The 16847-nt window shown below is 47.0% G+C and overlaps 1 protein-coding gene across 1 annotated transcript in view; it reads right to left on the bottom strand.

Moving 5' to 3' along the window:
• Positions 1-571: 571 nt before the first annotated feature.
• Positions 572-16847, bottom strand: part of LOC119948824 (glutamate decarboxylase 1-like) — a 29599-nt gene continuing 13323 nt past the window's right edge. Inside the window, exons 7-15 of the mRNA XM_038770327.1 lie at positions 15532-15611; positions 13310-13364; positions 12639-12755; positions 11585-11649; positions 11408-11486; positions 8845-8994; positions 6884-6991; positions 5317-5406; positions 572-773 (exon numbers count right to left, since the gene is read on the bottom strand). Of these exons, the coding sequence (XP_038626255.1) occupies positions 600-773; positions 5317-5406; positions 6884-6991; positions 8845-8994; positions 11408-11486; positions 11585-11649; positions 12639-12755; positions 13310-13364; positions 15532-15611 (918 nt within the window). The 3' untranslated portion in view covers positions 572-599. The remainder of the gene's footprint in view (positions 774-5316; positions 5407-6883; positions 6992-8844; positions 8995-11407; positions 11487-11584; positions 11650-12638; positions 12756-13309; positions 13365-15531; positions 15612-16847) is intronic.

Here is a 16847-nt window from a genome sequence, read left to right as displayed (position 1 = left end):
TAGCACATAGTAAGGGCTTAACAAATATCATAATTATTATTATTATATGAAAAGTAAATAAATGCAGTCGGCCCTCTGTGTGCGTACCTGCTGACTTTGAAGTTCCCCAGTGATGGCTACGAAAGCGGAGGCAGAGATCTCATTTTCCAAGTGATCGGTGCCGGGAATGGGAGAACTCTCTTATATTACCGGAAACGACCCCGATTCAGCCAGAAAATGGGGGAGGAAGAAAACTAGGAGCTGCGTCTCTTGCAGTTGCCCCTTTATTGTTTTAACAAAGTCCTTTCGGTTGACGTTGGCCCAGAAAGGGGTCGCAGCCCTTCCCAGAAGGTCTGGCCTCTCCCCGGTGCCTGCCTGCCTTGTTGGGTTTGTGAACACGTTCTTTCTTCTGCCCTGGTGGGGACAAGGCCCACACCTACAGGCCTTTGCTTTCCACTATTCCTCTCCAAAGTGGATGGAATTTCATCTTAGACTGGCATGGCAACCCAAGATGGGGCTTGCCCTGCTAGTCAAGCTCCCCACCCTCCTCCCCCATCCCTCTTGTCTTCCCCCATCTCCCTCACCCCGATCCAATAGCCAGTCCGGTCGGTTCCGTGCCTTCACAGAGCCTTCCCCAGCCTCTCGATTTCCCCAACCAGGAAGTCCACATCCACCCGGCGGGTGGCAGGGTTGGAGAAAACCATGCGGAAGAAATTGGCCTTGTCCCCAAGGGGCTGGTAGCTCACCATGGCGGTGCCTTCTTCGACCAGGAGGGCTTTGATCTGCGGAGCGATCTACAGGCCGAGAGGGAAGGAAAGGTTTTTAGTTCCCGTATCACTCCTCCGCGTGACATTCTGGAAATAATAATGATGGTATTTGTTAAGCGCTTACTATGTGCCAAGCACTGTTCTAAGCATAAACATAAAGGTGCCAATATGAGAAGCAGCATGGCTTAGTGGAAAGAGCCCGGGCTTGGGAGCCAGAGGTTCTAATCACGACTTCACCACTTAGCTGTGTGACTTTGGGCAAGGCCCTTAGCTTCTCTGTACCTCAGTTACCTCATCTGGAAAATGGGGATGAAGACTGTGAGCCCCACGTGGGACAACCTGCTGACCTCGAATCTACCCCAGCACTTAGAACAGTGCTTGGCACATAGGAAGCGCTTAACAAATACCATCATTGTTGATATCCCTTGGAACTGGTCCCATTATCACAGTGGGTTATTTTAAGGTATTTTGAACAAAGCTCTATTTTGCAAAATGCTTTGGCTTGTCAGCTTTCAGGTCTTAAATCAGTATTAACTCTTTGTTGACCCTGAAGGGACATTTAATAATGTAAGAAAAAGGAGGCTGCCCTCGACCTGGCATTTTTAGAAGATATACAGGAAAAACTCTCAATTCCCTATTCTAACCTGCGTAAACTGTCCCCGTTGTCTCTTTCAGGTTTTCACCAAATGCAAGATTAAGACCTCACTCATCATCCCTGTTCTGGCTGCAAAAGGCAACGTCGATAATCATCAGAAAACCCATTAACGTAAGGATTTCATCGTGGCACAAGCGGAAGCTGCCGTGTTTTCATTCAACTGACAGAAATGAGTTCTCTTTGATAATGAATACGGGAGGGGCTGCTGTTCCCCAAAGTCAGCTCCATTTCCTGGGATGAGGGGAGATTTCCCCGTCCGGCTAGGGATGGGGTGGGGGCGGAGAAAGAGGGTCTAACATTACATTGACACTGTCTGATACTGATGCCTGAAGGCGCTGGGGAGGTGGTTCTTCTGGGGATGATAATAATGGCATTTGTTAAGCGCTTACTACATGCCAACCACTGTACCAAGCACTGGGGTAGATACAAGCGAATCATTTTTTGACTGCCCCTATGGTTATTGCTCACTGCACTCTTCTATCTGTTCTTTCTTGGCTGCCGACAAATAATGGGGAGAAGCAGGTTTCAATTTTATTTGCCTCTGACAATTTCCTCTCTTGGGTAACCACGCAACTCCTTCCTGCTGGCTCATATGGAAGGCAGGCACAACTGTTCATGGGGGTGAAAAGACAGTTCTCTTCCTGCTCAATTTGATGATGTACTTGTTTCTTTCAGAGCAGCAACAGGAGGCGGGGTAAAGACCAGGGACCAAGAAAATTATGAATTTCAGGAACAGTGATGGCAGGACTCTGAGCCGGCACTACTATTTTGAAAGCTTCCAAGCACCAGAACAGTTTTGGGCATATAGTAGGTGCTTAGTAAATATATTGTTGGGGGTAAATATGCTTAGAAGCAGAGAAGCATTATGGCATAATGAACAGAGCACAGATCTGGGAGTTAAAACATCATGGGGTCTCATCCCGGCTCCCCCACTTTTCTGCTGTGGGACCTTGGGCAAGGTACTTAACATCTCTGGGCCCCAGTTCCCTCATCTGTAGAATGAGGATTAAGACTATGAGCCCCATAAGGGACAGGGACTGTGTCTAACCCGATTTGCTTGTATTCACCCCGGTGTTTTATACAGTGCCTGGCACATAGTAAGCGCTTAACAAAAACCACAATTATTATTAATAGTTGTACAATTCTCTACATATAGTAGGCGTTCATTATGAACATTTTATGGAAGAACCAGAATGAAGAAATGCTTAGAGGCAGCAGACTTGAGGGTGACTGTAATGCAAGGAAGAGGGTGAGGGTGAGCTGGAAGACAGGAAAAATGTGGGAGTGATGTTTGTGAGTTCAATTTTGCATGTCATTTTTATATGAATTGTTTCAGAAAAGAAATACATCTGATATAGAAACATGATTTGTGGTCATGTTAATCGAATTGGGAGTTCTTTGAGGTCACCTAAGTAAATTTTCAGTCTATGGTAATGAAAGTGAGGTTATTTGAAGTCATCAGGGTCATTTCAGGACATGTTAATTAAAGTGGGGTCATTTGAGGACACCCCAAATTTTCAGCACGAATTAAAGTGGGGTTATTTGAGGTCACTCCACGGCATTTTTAGGGCATAATAATTAAAGTGGGGAGAGTCATTTGAGGACACCGTAAGGAATTTTAAACATAGGTAAATGAAAGTGGGATCATTTGAGGTCACTGGGACATATCAGAAGCAGCGTGGCTCAGTGGAAAGAGCACGGGCTTTGGAGTCAGGGGTCATGGGTTCGAATCCTGACCCTGCCAATTGTCAGCTGTGTGACTTTGGGCAAGTCACTTAATTTATCTGGGCCTCAGTTCCCTCATCTGTAAAATGGGGATTAAGACTGTGAGCCCCCCATGGGACAACCTGATCTCCTTGTAACCTCCCCAGCGCTTAGAACAGTGCTTTGCACATAGTAAGTGCTTAATAAATGCCATCATCAGCATCATTTCAGATCATGGTAATTGAGATAAGGAGTTATTTGAGGTCACCCAAAGTGATTTTTCAAATCGAGTTGAAGAAAGTGAGGTCATTTCAAGTCACTCGGGTCATTTCAGGTCATGCCAATTAAAGCGGGGTTATTTGAGGTCACCTCAGAGAATTTTTCAACCCCCAAAAATGAAAGCGAGGTCATTTCAGGTCATGCCAATTAAAGCGGGGTTATTTGAGGTCATTTCAGAGAATTTTTCAAACCCAAAAAATGAAAGTGAGGTCATTTCAGGTCACTCGGGTCATTTCAGGTCATGCCAATTAAAGTGGGGTTATTTGAGGTCACTTCAGAAAATTTTGCAACCCCAAAAAATGAAAGTGAGGTCATTTCAGGTCACTCGGATCATTTTAGGTCATGCCAAGTAAAGCAGGGTTATTTAAGGACGCTTCAGAGAATTTTTTCATCCCCTAAAAATGAAAATGAGGTCCTTTCAGGTCACTCGGGTCATTTCAGGTCATATTAAATTAAATGGAGTCTTATGAGGTCATCCCAGAGAATTTTCAGACCAAAAGTGGGGTTTCAGCTGGGGTCATCTAAGATCAAACTGAGGTATCGCGAAGGAAGGGAGGTCAATTTTTAGAAGTAAAATAGTTGAACTTCAAAAGGGCAAATCAGCATCATGACCCAGCATCTCTGGCCCAACCAGTAAGTGTCAGAGACCGTGGACAAGAGGGTTGGTCAGTGAAATGGTTAGTAAGTCCATTGAAAGACCAGGGGTGAAGCATATGGTCAATATGTTAAAACAGAAATTCCAAGTTCAACCACTCTTTTTTTTTACAGAAAAAAGGACAGAGGCGTCACTTTGAGAGTTAAAAATGTACCCTCCCTCCTTCTGCTCTGCCAGGAGGCAGCTCTTCACTGCACCTTTTGGCTAGAACTCATTGGCAGGATAAGAGGGAGGGGAATTTCTCTGACCAGACTGCACAGGCCCCCCAGGAGACAGCGGCCCCAGGGCTGGGCTGGGAAGGAGCACATCGTGCACGTGACTTGGGAATGGGCATCCATGGCAGTGTGGGATTCCTTTCTTGGGGGGGGTGGTCTCAAACTGGACTCTACTCTGACAACCAAATTCGACCCAAGTCCAGATATCAGGAGCCCATGAGTTTATAGAGTAGTGTTACAAGCCCCAAGAAGATATAAGAGGAGGAAATGCCATACTTAACCTGCAATATATTCTATTAATTTGTACAATACAAATCTTAGGAGGAAGTAACCGAAAACTTTCAGAGAGAAACACGGTACTGTCCGTAATTTGAATTTTTCTATCGCAATAGCGGTGTTCTGGTTTCCAATTCATTCCCTTGTGGCTAGGGCAGGCCACCTCCCTGGACCCGGGTCCAGAAGCGTCAAGAGGCCTGACCCTGTGTAGAGACCAGGGCAGCGGGGTTCTCAGAAGGCGGGGGGGCCAGGGTGGAGACATAGTCTTGCTGGCAATGGCCAGCACTGGGGCCGGTGGCCCCCAAGCCACTCAAGTCCCCGGCCCTGCTCTGCAACCTGCAGGCCTCCTCAGCAGCTCCACAGACCCAAGTGACAACACTTAGCCTTTAGGGAGCTTTGCTTTCCACCCCGGGGCACCATTTTCCCTTGCAATATCCCTCCCCCTTCACTGGCATTTCTTGAGGTGCAGATGCCCTCGCCCCCATTTTACAGAGGAGGAGACCAAGGCCCAGAGTGATGAAGAGACCAGTCTGGGGGTGGCTGGGGCTGGCAGGGGGAATCACACAAAGGGCCAGGGGCAGAGCTGGAACTCAAACTAAAGGTCTCCTGATTCCCGGTCCCAGTCTTGGGCTCTCTCCCCTCTCTCCCCTCCCCTCGTGGGTGTGGGCACTGGAGAGGTTAGGAATCAGGGAGAGGAGGCTCGACAACCCTCTACGGCTCCCTGAAGGAGTGGGTGGGGGGAGGAAAGATCCCGCTTGCCCCCCAGCCTGTCCCCAGCCTCCGTACCTTGTGCAGCCTCTGCGCTCTCTCAGGCCCCTCGGGAAGGCTCCTCAGGCTGGGTGGGACATACCAGAAGCAAACATTGGTGAGCTCAGGCTGAGAAATAAAGAAAAAAAAAAAACATGAACCCATCCAGTCCCATGGGACTACATCACAGCACACTTGAATTCCGTTCAACAGACCTGCCACCAGAATACATTTTATTTCAGTTATTTTATTTTGTTAGTATGTTTGGTTTTGTTCTCTGTCTCCCCCTTTTAGACTGTGAGCCCACTGTTGGGTAGGGACTGTCTCTACATGTTTCCAACTTGTACTTCCCAAGCGCTTAGTACAGTGCTCTGCACACAGTAAGGACTCAATAAATACGATTGATTGATTCAGTTCCTAATAGGTGATCACTCTCAAGGTGAGAACTGATTGGAAAAGTCTCCAAGAAAAGCTTTGTTATCTGAGGGTTTTCTTAGCATCAATAATAATGATTGAGGCAGTTTTTAAGTGCTTACTATAGTCCAGCACTGAACTAAGTGTTGGGATGGGTACGAGAGAATCAGGCCCTAGACAGTCCCTGTGCCATAGTCAGTCAATCAATTAATCAATCAATGGGACGTGCTGAAGGCCTGTTTAATGCAGAATGCCATAAGAAGTGTTTGGAGAGTCCAATAGAAGCAAATCACCCGTTCCTGGTCCTCAAGGAGCTTGCAATGCAGTGGGGGGATCTACTGAATCTGCCGGGCAGGGGATTTGCTTCGCTTCTGAATGTATTTTAGCGACATGCTTGTTGACAGTCAGGGAAAGAAAAACTAGGAATCCAGCAAGAATATTGATCGAAACACAAAACACTGCTTCATCCCCATGGAGATAAGACCAGTTTCCAGGGAATTGCAGCCCAAAGTCCAAGGTTTTCAAATGCTTACTGCCTTGGGGTTTTAGAAGTAGAGTAGTAGTAATATTATCTATTGAGCTTTGACTGTGTGCGCAGAGCACTGTGCTAAGCGCTGGGAGAAACTGTGCAGCTGAAAATGAGACTTCGGGCAAGTTGCTTAACTTCTCTGGGCCTCAGATACCTCATCTGTAAAATGGGGATAAGACTGTGAGCCCCGTGTGGGACAGGGACTGTATCCAACCTGATTAACTTGTATCTACTCCAGCGCTTAGAACAGGGCCTGGCACATAGTAAGCGCTTAATAAGTACCATAATTATCATTAGTCAATCAATCAATCGTATTTATTGAGCGCTTACTGTGTGCAGAGCACTGTACTAGGCGCTTGGGAAGTACAAGTTGGCAACATATAGAGACAGTCCCTACCCAACAGTGGGCTCACAGCCATTAGTATTATTGTTACATCATCCCTGTGCCTCGGGATGCTCCGAGTACCCTCGCTTTGAAACATCAGACATGCTCACTGAAATGAACTTTGTAATTCAACAGGATCTATTTTCCAGGCACTGTCCATTTCATTTACCTGCTTCCTGCCAGAAAACCGGCCCGGGTGGTGGGGAGAGCACCTCGCCTTGCCTCTCCGAGCAGTAAAGCCCCCCAGCAGGGGTTCCCGGGAGCACTGAGAAACTTACTTCTGCATCCACTACTAGTTCAAAGTCGTCCCTTTTCTTCAAAGACTTGTGAAGATAATCTGCAAGCTCCAAACATCTGTTGATCTGAAGCTCAAATCCGCAAGTCCCCTGGGTAAACACAGTGGTGATTTTAATGAAGAGGAGGAGGAGGAGAATGGTATTTTCTATGTGCTTCTTTTGTGCTAAGCACTGTGCTGAGGGCTAGGGTGGTTGCAGATAATCAGAGTGGAAGAGTCCCTGCCCCCAGATAAGACTGTCAATCTAAAAGGGAGGCAGACAGGAAACCTATCTCCATTATTCAGCAGAGGAAACCCAGTACTCACTGAGTGGTGCAGATGGATCATTTACAAAGAAGCTCTTTGAAGGCAGGGAATTCTATTGTACTCTCCCAAACTCTTAGAACAACTCTCTGATCACAGTAGGTGCTCAGTACAGCACTCTGTATACAATAAGAATTCTGCTTATTGTTATAGTGTGCTCTCCCAAGTGCTTAGTACAGTGTTCTGCAAGCAGTAAGTGATCAATAAATATGATTGAACGAATGAATGAAACTAAGGGCCCAGTAAACTGCACTGCACACAACAGCTGCCCAGGACAGTGTATTGTATGTTGTTATTATTATTAAAAATAATAACAATAATAATAACTATGGCATTTGTTAAGCACTTACTATGAGCCAGGCATTGTACTAAGCACAGGGGTAAATACAAGCAAATTGGGTTGGACACAGTCCGGGTCCCACATGGGGCTCACAGTCTCAATCCTCATTTTCCAGATGAGGTAACTGAGGCCCAGAGAAGTGAAATTGCTTGCCCAAGGTCACACAGCAGACAAGAGGCAGAGCTGGGATTAGAACCCATGACCTTCTGACTCCCAGTTGGCAGTCAGTGCAGTCCTCACAGCAGGTGCTCAGCCCAGTGATGCCATCATTATTATAGAAGCAGCGTGGCTTAGTGGAAAGAGCCCGGGCTTGGGAGTCAGAGGTCATGGGTTCAAAATCTGAACTCCGCTGCTTGTCAGCTGTGTGATTTGGGTAAGTCACTTAACTTCTCTGTGCCTAAGTTACCTCATTTGTAAAATGGGGATTAAGAATGTGAGCCCCACATGGGACAACCTGATCACCTTGTATCCTCCCCAGTGCTTAGAACAGTGCTTTGCACATAGTAAGCACTTAACAAATACCAAATTTATTATTATTATTTATTACAGCAGGCAGAGAACCACAATCAGTATTGATTTATATTTTGCTGTTTTGGGACTATAGGTAGCCCTGGGGCAAGCCAGTATTTTGCAGCCCAGAAGTGGTGGAAGGATAGGTAGGTTTAGAGAGTGGATTTACCTTCCCCTCCAATAATCCTTCGCATTCATTCATTCATTCATTCAATCGTATTTGCTGAGCGCTTGCTGTGTGCAGAGCACTGCGCTGGGCGCTTGGGAAGTCCAAGTTGGCAACAACTGTCCTTACATTGCTCCCTCTCTGAGGTGACTTTTTCCTCTCCCCCTCCCCATTCCCCCAGCCCTACCTCCTTCCCCTCCCCACAGCACCTGTATATAAGTTTGTACAGGTTTATTACTCTATTTAGTCTACTTGTACATATTTACTATTCTATTTATTTTGTTAATGATGTGCATCTAGCTTTACTTCTGTTTATTCTGATGACTTGACACCCGTCCACATGTTTTGTTGTCTGTCTCCCCCCTTCTAGACTGTGAGCCCATTGTTGGGTAGGGACCGTCTCTCTATGTTGCCAACTTGTACTTTCCAAGCGCATAGTACAGTGCTCTGCACACAGTAAGCGCTCAGTAAATACGATTGAATGGATGAATGAATGAATGAATTAAGACGATATTTTTCCAATATTTTCAAGCAGGAGCAGCTCCATGCGGAGGTGGAATAGACAGTGCCCTGAGGGACCGTGCCCAATGCCGGGTCAGTGGGCAGGGTCAGCGGGTGTGCCTACCTTGGCTTTCCACATGAGCCACAGTTTGAAGACGTCCACGTGGCGACCACACTGGATGGCCTTGTCTCCAGTGTCATAGGCGGTGTCATAGTGCTTATCGGGCTGGAACAGGTAGCTGGCACACATCTGGTTGCAAGCCTTCAACAGACCCTGAGGAGGACGGAGCGTCAATCAATCAATCAATCGTATTTATTGAGTGCTTACTGTGTGCAGAGCACTGTACTAAGCGCTTGGGAAGTACAAGTTGGCAACACATAGAGACGGTCCCTACCCAACAGTGGGCTCACAGTCTAGAAGGGGGAGACAGACAACAAGACAAAACATGTGGACAGGTGTCAAGTCATCAGAATAAATAGAAATAAAGCTAGATGCACATCATTAACAAAATAAATAGAATAGTAAATATGTACAAGTAAAATAAATGGAGTAGTAAATCTGTACAAACATATACACAGATGCTGTTGGGAGGGGAAGGAGGTGAGCTTACAATCTATTGATCACCAGACTGTAAGCTTATTGTGGGCAGGGAACGTGTTGGTTATACTGTTATGCCTTATCTCCCAAGGGCCTAATACAGTACTCTGCACACAATCAGCGCTCAATAAATTGGATTGACTGACTGACCATGTGCAAACCATGGAGCACATGGGAGAGTACAGTTGAATGAGTAGACGGGATTCCTGCCCTCAAGGAGTTTACAATCCAGTGGGAGAGATGAATACAAAAAAAAATTCCAGGTAGGAGCCGGTGAAGATGGAAAGAATAGTGATCTGCCGGGAGTGAAGGGGAAGCAAGCAGCAGGCAAGTGGGAGGACGTGGGCAAGAGGTTGGTTGCAGGAGGGATAAGAATGAGCCACAGTGGTGAGGTTAACTTGAGAGGAGCCAAGAGTGCGAGCTGGGGTGAAATAAGAGAAGAGAGTGGATATGGAGGGAGAGAGCTGATGAGATCTGATGGAGTATCTTAAATCCATCAAGTAAAATCACTTACTTACAAGTAATCACTTTAATTACAAGTAAAATCAATCAATAAATAGAGTAATAGATCCGTACAAACATATATGCATATACCCAGGTGCTGTGAGGAGGGGAAGGAGGTAAGGCGGGGGGGATGGGGAGGGATGATTTGTCAATCAGTCAATCGCATTTATTGAGCGCTTACTGTGTGCAGAGCACTGTACTAAGCGCTTGGGAAGTACAAGTTGGCAACATATAGAGTCCCTACCCAACAGTGGGCTCACAGTCTAAAAGGGGGAGACAGAGAACAAAATCAAAAATGCCAACAAAATAAAATAGAATAGATATGTACAGGTTAAATAAATAAATAAATAAATAAATAGAGTAATAAATATGTACAAACATATATACATATATACAGGAGATAAAGGAGATGGTGAGGGGGTTTGGCTTGATGCAAAGAAAGATGGGCAGCTGAGACACTCCTTTTAGAGGCAACCAAAGATGTACTTCAAACACCTTGCTCCTTTGGCAGAATTCGTTGCATAGAATGATGATGATTATAATAAAATAGGAGTTTCTGCTACGAACAGTTTTAGCATTGTTTTTTTCCTGTTTCCACTATTTGTAAATAAGTTATGTTTCTGTCTGCCCCTGAGATTGTCAGATCTCTGTGGGCAGGGAGTTCCCTGTTTGCTTTCTTCCAAGTCCTGGGTCCAGGGTTCTGCCCACCATAGGTGCCACCCTGTAAATACCACGGACAAACTCAGAGAAGGGGCACAGGCTTTGGAGTCAGAGGTCATGGGTTTGAATCCCGGCTCTGCTAATTGTCAGCTCTGTGACTGGGCAAGTCACTTAACTTCTCTGGGCCTCAGTTACCTCACCTGTAAAATAGGGATTAAGACTGTGAGCCCCCCGTGGGACAATCTGATCACCTTGTAACCTCCCCAACACTTAGAACAGTGATTTGCACATAGTAAGCGCTTAATAAATGCCATTATTATTATTATTATCCTTTGGAGCTTAAAATAGGCCCTGCAGTCATTTGACCGAATGGACAAGTTCTCACTGAATCTTTCTGACCTACCCACAGGTGGTCAAAATGCCTGAATCTCTGGGTTTGAATCTTCCAGGCACAGGGACCTCAGACCTGGGGTGCTTCTCAATAATAACAATGGCATTTATTAAGCGCTTAATATGTGCAAAGCACTGTTCTAAGCTCTTGGGAGGTAACAAGGTGATCAGTTGTCCCACGGGGGGCTCACGGTCAATCCCCATTTGACAGATGAGGTAAATGTTCTTGTCTGCCTCCCCCTTCTAATAGTAATAATTATGGCATTTGTTAAGTGTTTATTATGTGCAAAGCACTGTTCTAAGCGCTGGGGAGGTAACAAGGTGATCAGGTTGTCGCACGGGGGGCTCACAGTCTTAATCCCCATTTGACAGATGAGGGAACTGAGGCCCAGAGAAGTTCAGTGACTTGCCCAAAGTCACACAGCTGATAATTGGCGGAGCCGGGATTTGAACCCACGACCTCTGACTCCAAAGCCCGGGCTCTTTCCACTGAGCCACGCTGTTTCTTTGCTTTCATCAAGGATCGCGCGCTTACCTGCTCCCGGACCAGGATGGCGGAGCACTGAAGAGGGACGCCCATCAGCTTGTGTGGATTCCAGGTAATCGAGTCGGCCCTGGGGACGGGGGAGCAAAAACCAGAGTGGTCAGCGGGGGACCCCTCAGGTCCAGCCTCTACTTCCAGAGGACCAGGGCAGGGGGGCTTCACACTCACCTGTCAATGCCTTCCAGCTTGTAGACGTGCTTCTTGGACAGGAGCAGGCCCCCGCCCCAGGCAGCCTAGGACAAATGGAGAAGGGGGCCCCAAGGCTCACAGTCTGAATCCCTACGTTACAGTTGCTCTAACTGAGGCCCAGAGAAGGGAAGTGACTTGTCCAGGTCACACAGCAGACAAGTGTTGCGGCAAGGATTAGAACCCAGATCCTTCTGATTCCCAGGCCCGTGCTCTCTTCACCAGGCCATGTTGCTTCTCGGGTTCGAATCCTGGCTCCGTCATTTACCTGCTGTGTGACCTTAACATCTCTGGGACTCAGTTCCCTCATCTGCAGAATGGGGATTCGATACTTCTAGACTGTGAGCCCGTTGTTGGGTAGGGACCGTCTCTATGTGTTGCCAAGTTGTACTTCCCAAGCGCTTAGTACAGTGCTCTGCACACAGTAAGCGCTCAATAAATATGTATGATGAATGAATGAATCAATCAATCGTATTTTCAATCGAATGAATGAGTGGCAAGATATGTGATGAACAAGATGATTAGGATGGTGTAGTGGAAAGAGCCCAGATTTGGGAGTCAGAGGTCATGGGCTCTAATCCGGGCTCCGCCACTTATTTGGGCAAGTCAATTGACTTTTCTGTGCCTCAGTTACCTCATCTGTAAAATGGGGATTAAGTCTGTGAGCCTCACATGGGATAACCTAATCACTTTGTATCCTCCCCAGCGCTTGGAACAGTGCTTTGCACATAGTAAGCGCTTAATAAATGCCATTATTATTATCATTATTATTGTTCTCCCTCTTACTTAGATTGAGAGCCCCATGTGGGACCTAATTGTCTTTTATCTACCTCGGCACTTGGTACAGTGACTGGCACATTTGTGTCTCAACAAATACCAAAATTTGTATTATTATTATTATTATTCACTGAGAGAAACTGGGATGGTGGAAGGTTTGGCAGTGCACTGCACTTAGTGGGCATTGAGTAAATACTAGTAGGGCCACTGGGGACGTGCAGAGTCTCTCAGCACCGTGAGTAGCCCCAATGTGTCTTACATCCACGTGCATCCAGAGTTTGTGCCGCTCGCAGATGTCAGCGATGCTGGTCAGCGGGTCGATGGCTCCATACACCGTGGTCCCAGCCGTGGCACTGACGTACAGAGGAGACTGGCCCTAGAAGAATGAACAAGGCCAACGGTCAGTAAGAACCTCAGCATGGCTTTGGGGTAACAGGAGCCGTAAAACCCACAAAACAGAGAACAGAGAGATGTTCATGAGGACATTCCTCACAAGTGTCCTCACGACGCATTCGTGTCATGAACACGACAAGACACGTCACGACACGGGAGATGTTCACGAGGGCAGCGGAGGAGCCGGTGGCCAGTAGGCAGGGCGCATGGGCAGGGCCTCTCAGTGCCACTCGGTTGGCGGCGGGGAACGAGAGCGAGCATGCATGAGCTGGGTATGATCTTTGCGCTGCAAGGCCCAGGGGCCTAGCTGACGTCAGAGAGCAAAATCCGAGCCCAAGATCCGAACCCAGGACCAGGCCGAGCCAGGCCGAGCCATGGCCCTCCTCCCTCCTGCTCCATCTGCCCTGGGAGCCGGGTGTGGCCTCTCCCGCATCTCCAGATCAGTTCGCTCCTCTTAGTCTTCCCTCCCACTCCGTCTCGCTTTTCAAACGGGAACTCGTCAGCCGCTTAACGTCCTATAGGGAAAATTCAACATACCTCTCTCTTAGCTTGAAGAATTCTTTCTTCCAGTTCAGATGGAATCATCTTCCCCCTAAAAAAGTAAAAGAGCATCAATCAATCAATCAATCAATTGTATTTATTGAGCTCTTACTGTGTGCAGAGCACTGTACTAAGTGCTTAATATACTAATGTACTAAGCATCAATATAACAATAATAATAACGTGCCTGGACAGGTAGGGCACAGAGAATCCCTGTTTAATACTGAACCCTTGGAATTAAGGAGGCACAAGCCTATATGCACAAGCCAAAGCCAATGATAAAAGCCAGGATGGAATCAGCTGAGGAACTCTTGCAACGGTGGTAATAAATTCATACTTCAGTACAACAACCCTTCCCAATTTAAAATGCTCGGCTGAAGGGAGGAGTGCTTGCTGACCAGCCTCCACCGTGGACGGTAGTCTTTACCGTGGACCTGACTGACCCACTTTCCCTTTCCTGGGCAACCAGACCAGACTGTTATCGTGGTGGCTGAATCTGGACACACTAAGCTCAGACCGGTTTAAGTCAATTAGGGCAGTGAAGAAATCTCCGGGCTGACATCAATGTTGCCAACTTGTACTTCCCAAGCACTTAGTACAGTGCTCTGCACACAGTAAGTGCTCAATAAATACGATTGAATGAATGAATGAATGAATGAACTCCCAGGAGTGGAGCGACCTCTTTCCGAGAGCCGCCTTCTCCCCGCTGCCCCATGCAGTCACAACATATTACGCAGAAAGAAAGGCCATTCTTCACGGGAGCAAATTAGCATCCCAGCAATTGAAACAGTGTGGCCTAATGGTCCTGGGAGTCAGACGCAGCGTGGTTCAGTGGAAAGAGCCCGGGCTTTGGAGTCAGAGGTCATGGGTTCAAATCCTGACTCCACCAATTGTCAGCTGTGTGATTTTGGGCAAGTCACTTCACTTCTCTGGGCCTCAGTTCCCTCATCTGTAAAATGGGGGTTAAGACTGTGAGCCCCGCCTGGGACAACGTGATCACGTTGTAACTTCCCCAGTGCTTAGAACAGTGCTTTGCACATAGTAAGCACTTAATAAATGCCATTAAAAAAAAAAAACCTGGTTTCTAATCCTGGCTCCACCACTTGTTTGCTGTGTAACCTTGAGCAAGTCACTTAACTTCTACAGGCCTCAGTTACCTCATCTGTAAAATGAGGATTAAGACTGTGAGCCCTATGTGGGACAGGGACTGTGTCCAACCTAATTAACTTGTCTCTACCCGAGCACTTAGTACCGGGCACATAATAAGCACTTAACAAATACAACAATTATTATTATTATTGTTTTAATGGCATTTATTAAGCGCTTACTATGTACAAAGCACTGTTCTAGGCACTGGGGAGTTGACAAAGTGATCAGGTTGTCCCACGTGGGGCTCACAGTCTTAATCCCCATTTTACAGATGAGGGAACTGAAGCACAGAGATGTGAAGTGACTTGCCCAAAGTCACACAGCTGACAAGTGGAGGAGCCGGGATTTGAACCGATGACCTCTGACTCCAAAGCCTGGGCTCTTTCCACTGAGCCGTGCTGCTTTGTTTCCTTGACACTGCGACTTCCATTTTTTAACCACACTTCATAATGCATCAATACATTTATTGAGTGTTTGCTGTGAGCAGGGTACTATATTAAGTGCTCGGGAGAGTACAGTACAGCAGAGTGGGTGGACATGTTCATTTGACTAAACCCTCTTCAAAGAGAGATTGCACCACAGTTGCCATCACACTTTCATACCAATCGAGCCTCTCATCAGGAAAGATGAACAAAACTCGGTCCTGAGACCAAAGTCAAAAATGAATCTGAGGCAGCTCTTCCAAGAGTAATGGGAGAAATGGCATTTGCTGAGCACTCTCTGGGTGCAATGCCCTGCACTAAAGCAGTTGGGGAGTTCCAAAGAGAAGCAAGATATTCCCTGGCTACAAGGAGCATGGAAAAACTCAGATAAGAAAAATCAAGATTTCATGGGGCTTCAGAGTGGACTCCATTTAACATTTCCAAACCCAGGAGCCATTAAGGAAAAGTTTGCTCTCAGCAAACCACGTGGGACTTTTTCACCTCAGGGAGACTAAGAAGAAACCCTATTTTAGCCTGTCCTGTGGATCATACCAACGGCTTGGGTTGGGCTGCAGTTTTACGAAAACAACTGCTAAATTGTGAACACCCTGGGGATGCCAGCTTCCCGTAAAGGATCGGAAAACATACCTTTCATCACATTTGACTTCGATTACGTTATCCGTCCCGATGCCAAGGACAGCTGCAGCCTTCTTGACTGAATAGTGACTCTGGAGAAACCAAAGAGAGAACATTGTCCGTCCCACCTGAACATTTGGTTTGTAAAATTAAGGCAAAATTAAAATGGGAATTGCAATTGTCAGTGGCGGCTGAGGAGAGTGGCAGAGACCAGGGGTGGGGACCCCAGAATTTCTGGGCGGGAGCTATCGGAGGGCCCCGAGCCACCAGGTAGAGGTCTACGGTTGTTCCCAGCTCAGGATTGACCATTGCCGGTGATGACCTGGAAAGGGAGAGTTTGGAGCTCAGTCAGGCAGGTGGCCATGGTGAGAGGTCGTGCCCAGAGAAATCTCCGAGCAAGTCTGACAAGAGAAATGGCCATCATCCAAAACTCTTCTCCAGCACCAGGTCTGGTCCCAGACGGAATTCAGATCTAATAATAATAATAATAATGGTATTTGTTAAGCGCTTACTATGTGCCAAATACTGCACTAAGCGCTGGGGTAAATAAAAGTAAATCAGGTTGGACATAGTCCCTGTCTCATGTGGGGCTCACAGACTAAACCCCCATTTTACAGATAACTGAGGCCCAGAGAAGTGAAGTGACTTGCCCAACGTCACACTGCAGACCTGTGGCAGAGCTGGGATTAGAACCCATGACCTTCTGACTCCCAAGCCCATGCTTGAACCACTAAGCCACGTTGCTTCTCTTAAGCCCAGATCTGCCTGGAAAGGGAATGGGTCCCCGGACCCCCACTCCCACCCCAGCGTTCCTGGAATGCAGAACCTGTGTTCCCGTAGAACCCCGTGGTCAGAAAAGCATTTTCATTCATTCATTCAAATTTATTGAGCGCTTACTGTGTGCAGAGCACTGTACTAAGCACTTGGGAACGTGAGCCCTACTTGGGAACCTACTTCCCTACTTGGGAACGTGACCCCCCACTCCCACCCCAGCATTCCTGGAATGCAGAACCTGTGTTCCTGTAGAACCCCGTGGTCAGAAAAGCATTTTCATTCATTCATTCAAATTTATTGAGCGCTTACTGTGTGCAGAGCACTGTACTAAGCACTTGGGAAGTACAAAAAGCACCCACTCCAACGCGATGAACGGGCACATCACTGACTCTCTGACAGCATGGCTTGTTGTCACTCCCCGCCCCCCAAGACTGTAAGCTCGCTGTGGGCAGGGAATCTGTCTGTTTATTGTTATAGTGTACTCTCCCCTTAGAACAGTGCTCTGCACACAGTAAGGTCTCAATAAATACAACTGAATGAATGAATGAACGTAG

This window comes from Tachyglossus aculeatus, chromosome X3 (assembly GCF_015852505.1).
Source record: "Tachyglossus aculeatus isolate mTacAcu1 chromosome X3, mTacAcu1.pri, whole genome shotgun sequence".
Classification (NCBI taxonomy): Eukaryota; Metazoa; Chordata; class Mammalia; order Monotremata; family Tachyglossidae; genus Tachyglossus; species Tachyglossus aculeatus.
This window is presented reverse-complemented; position numbering and strand designations above follow the sequence as displayed.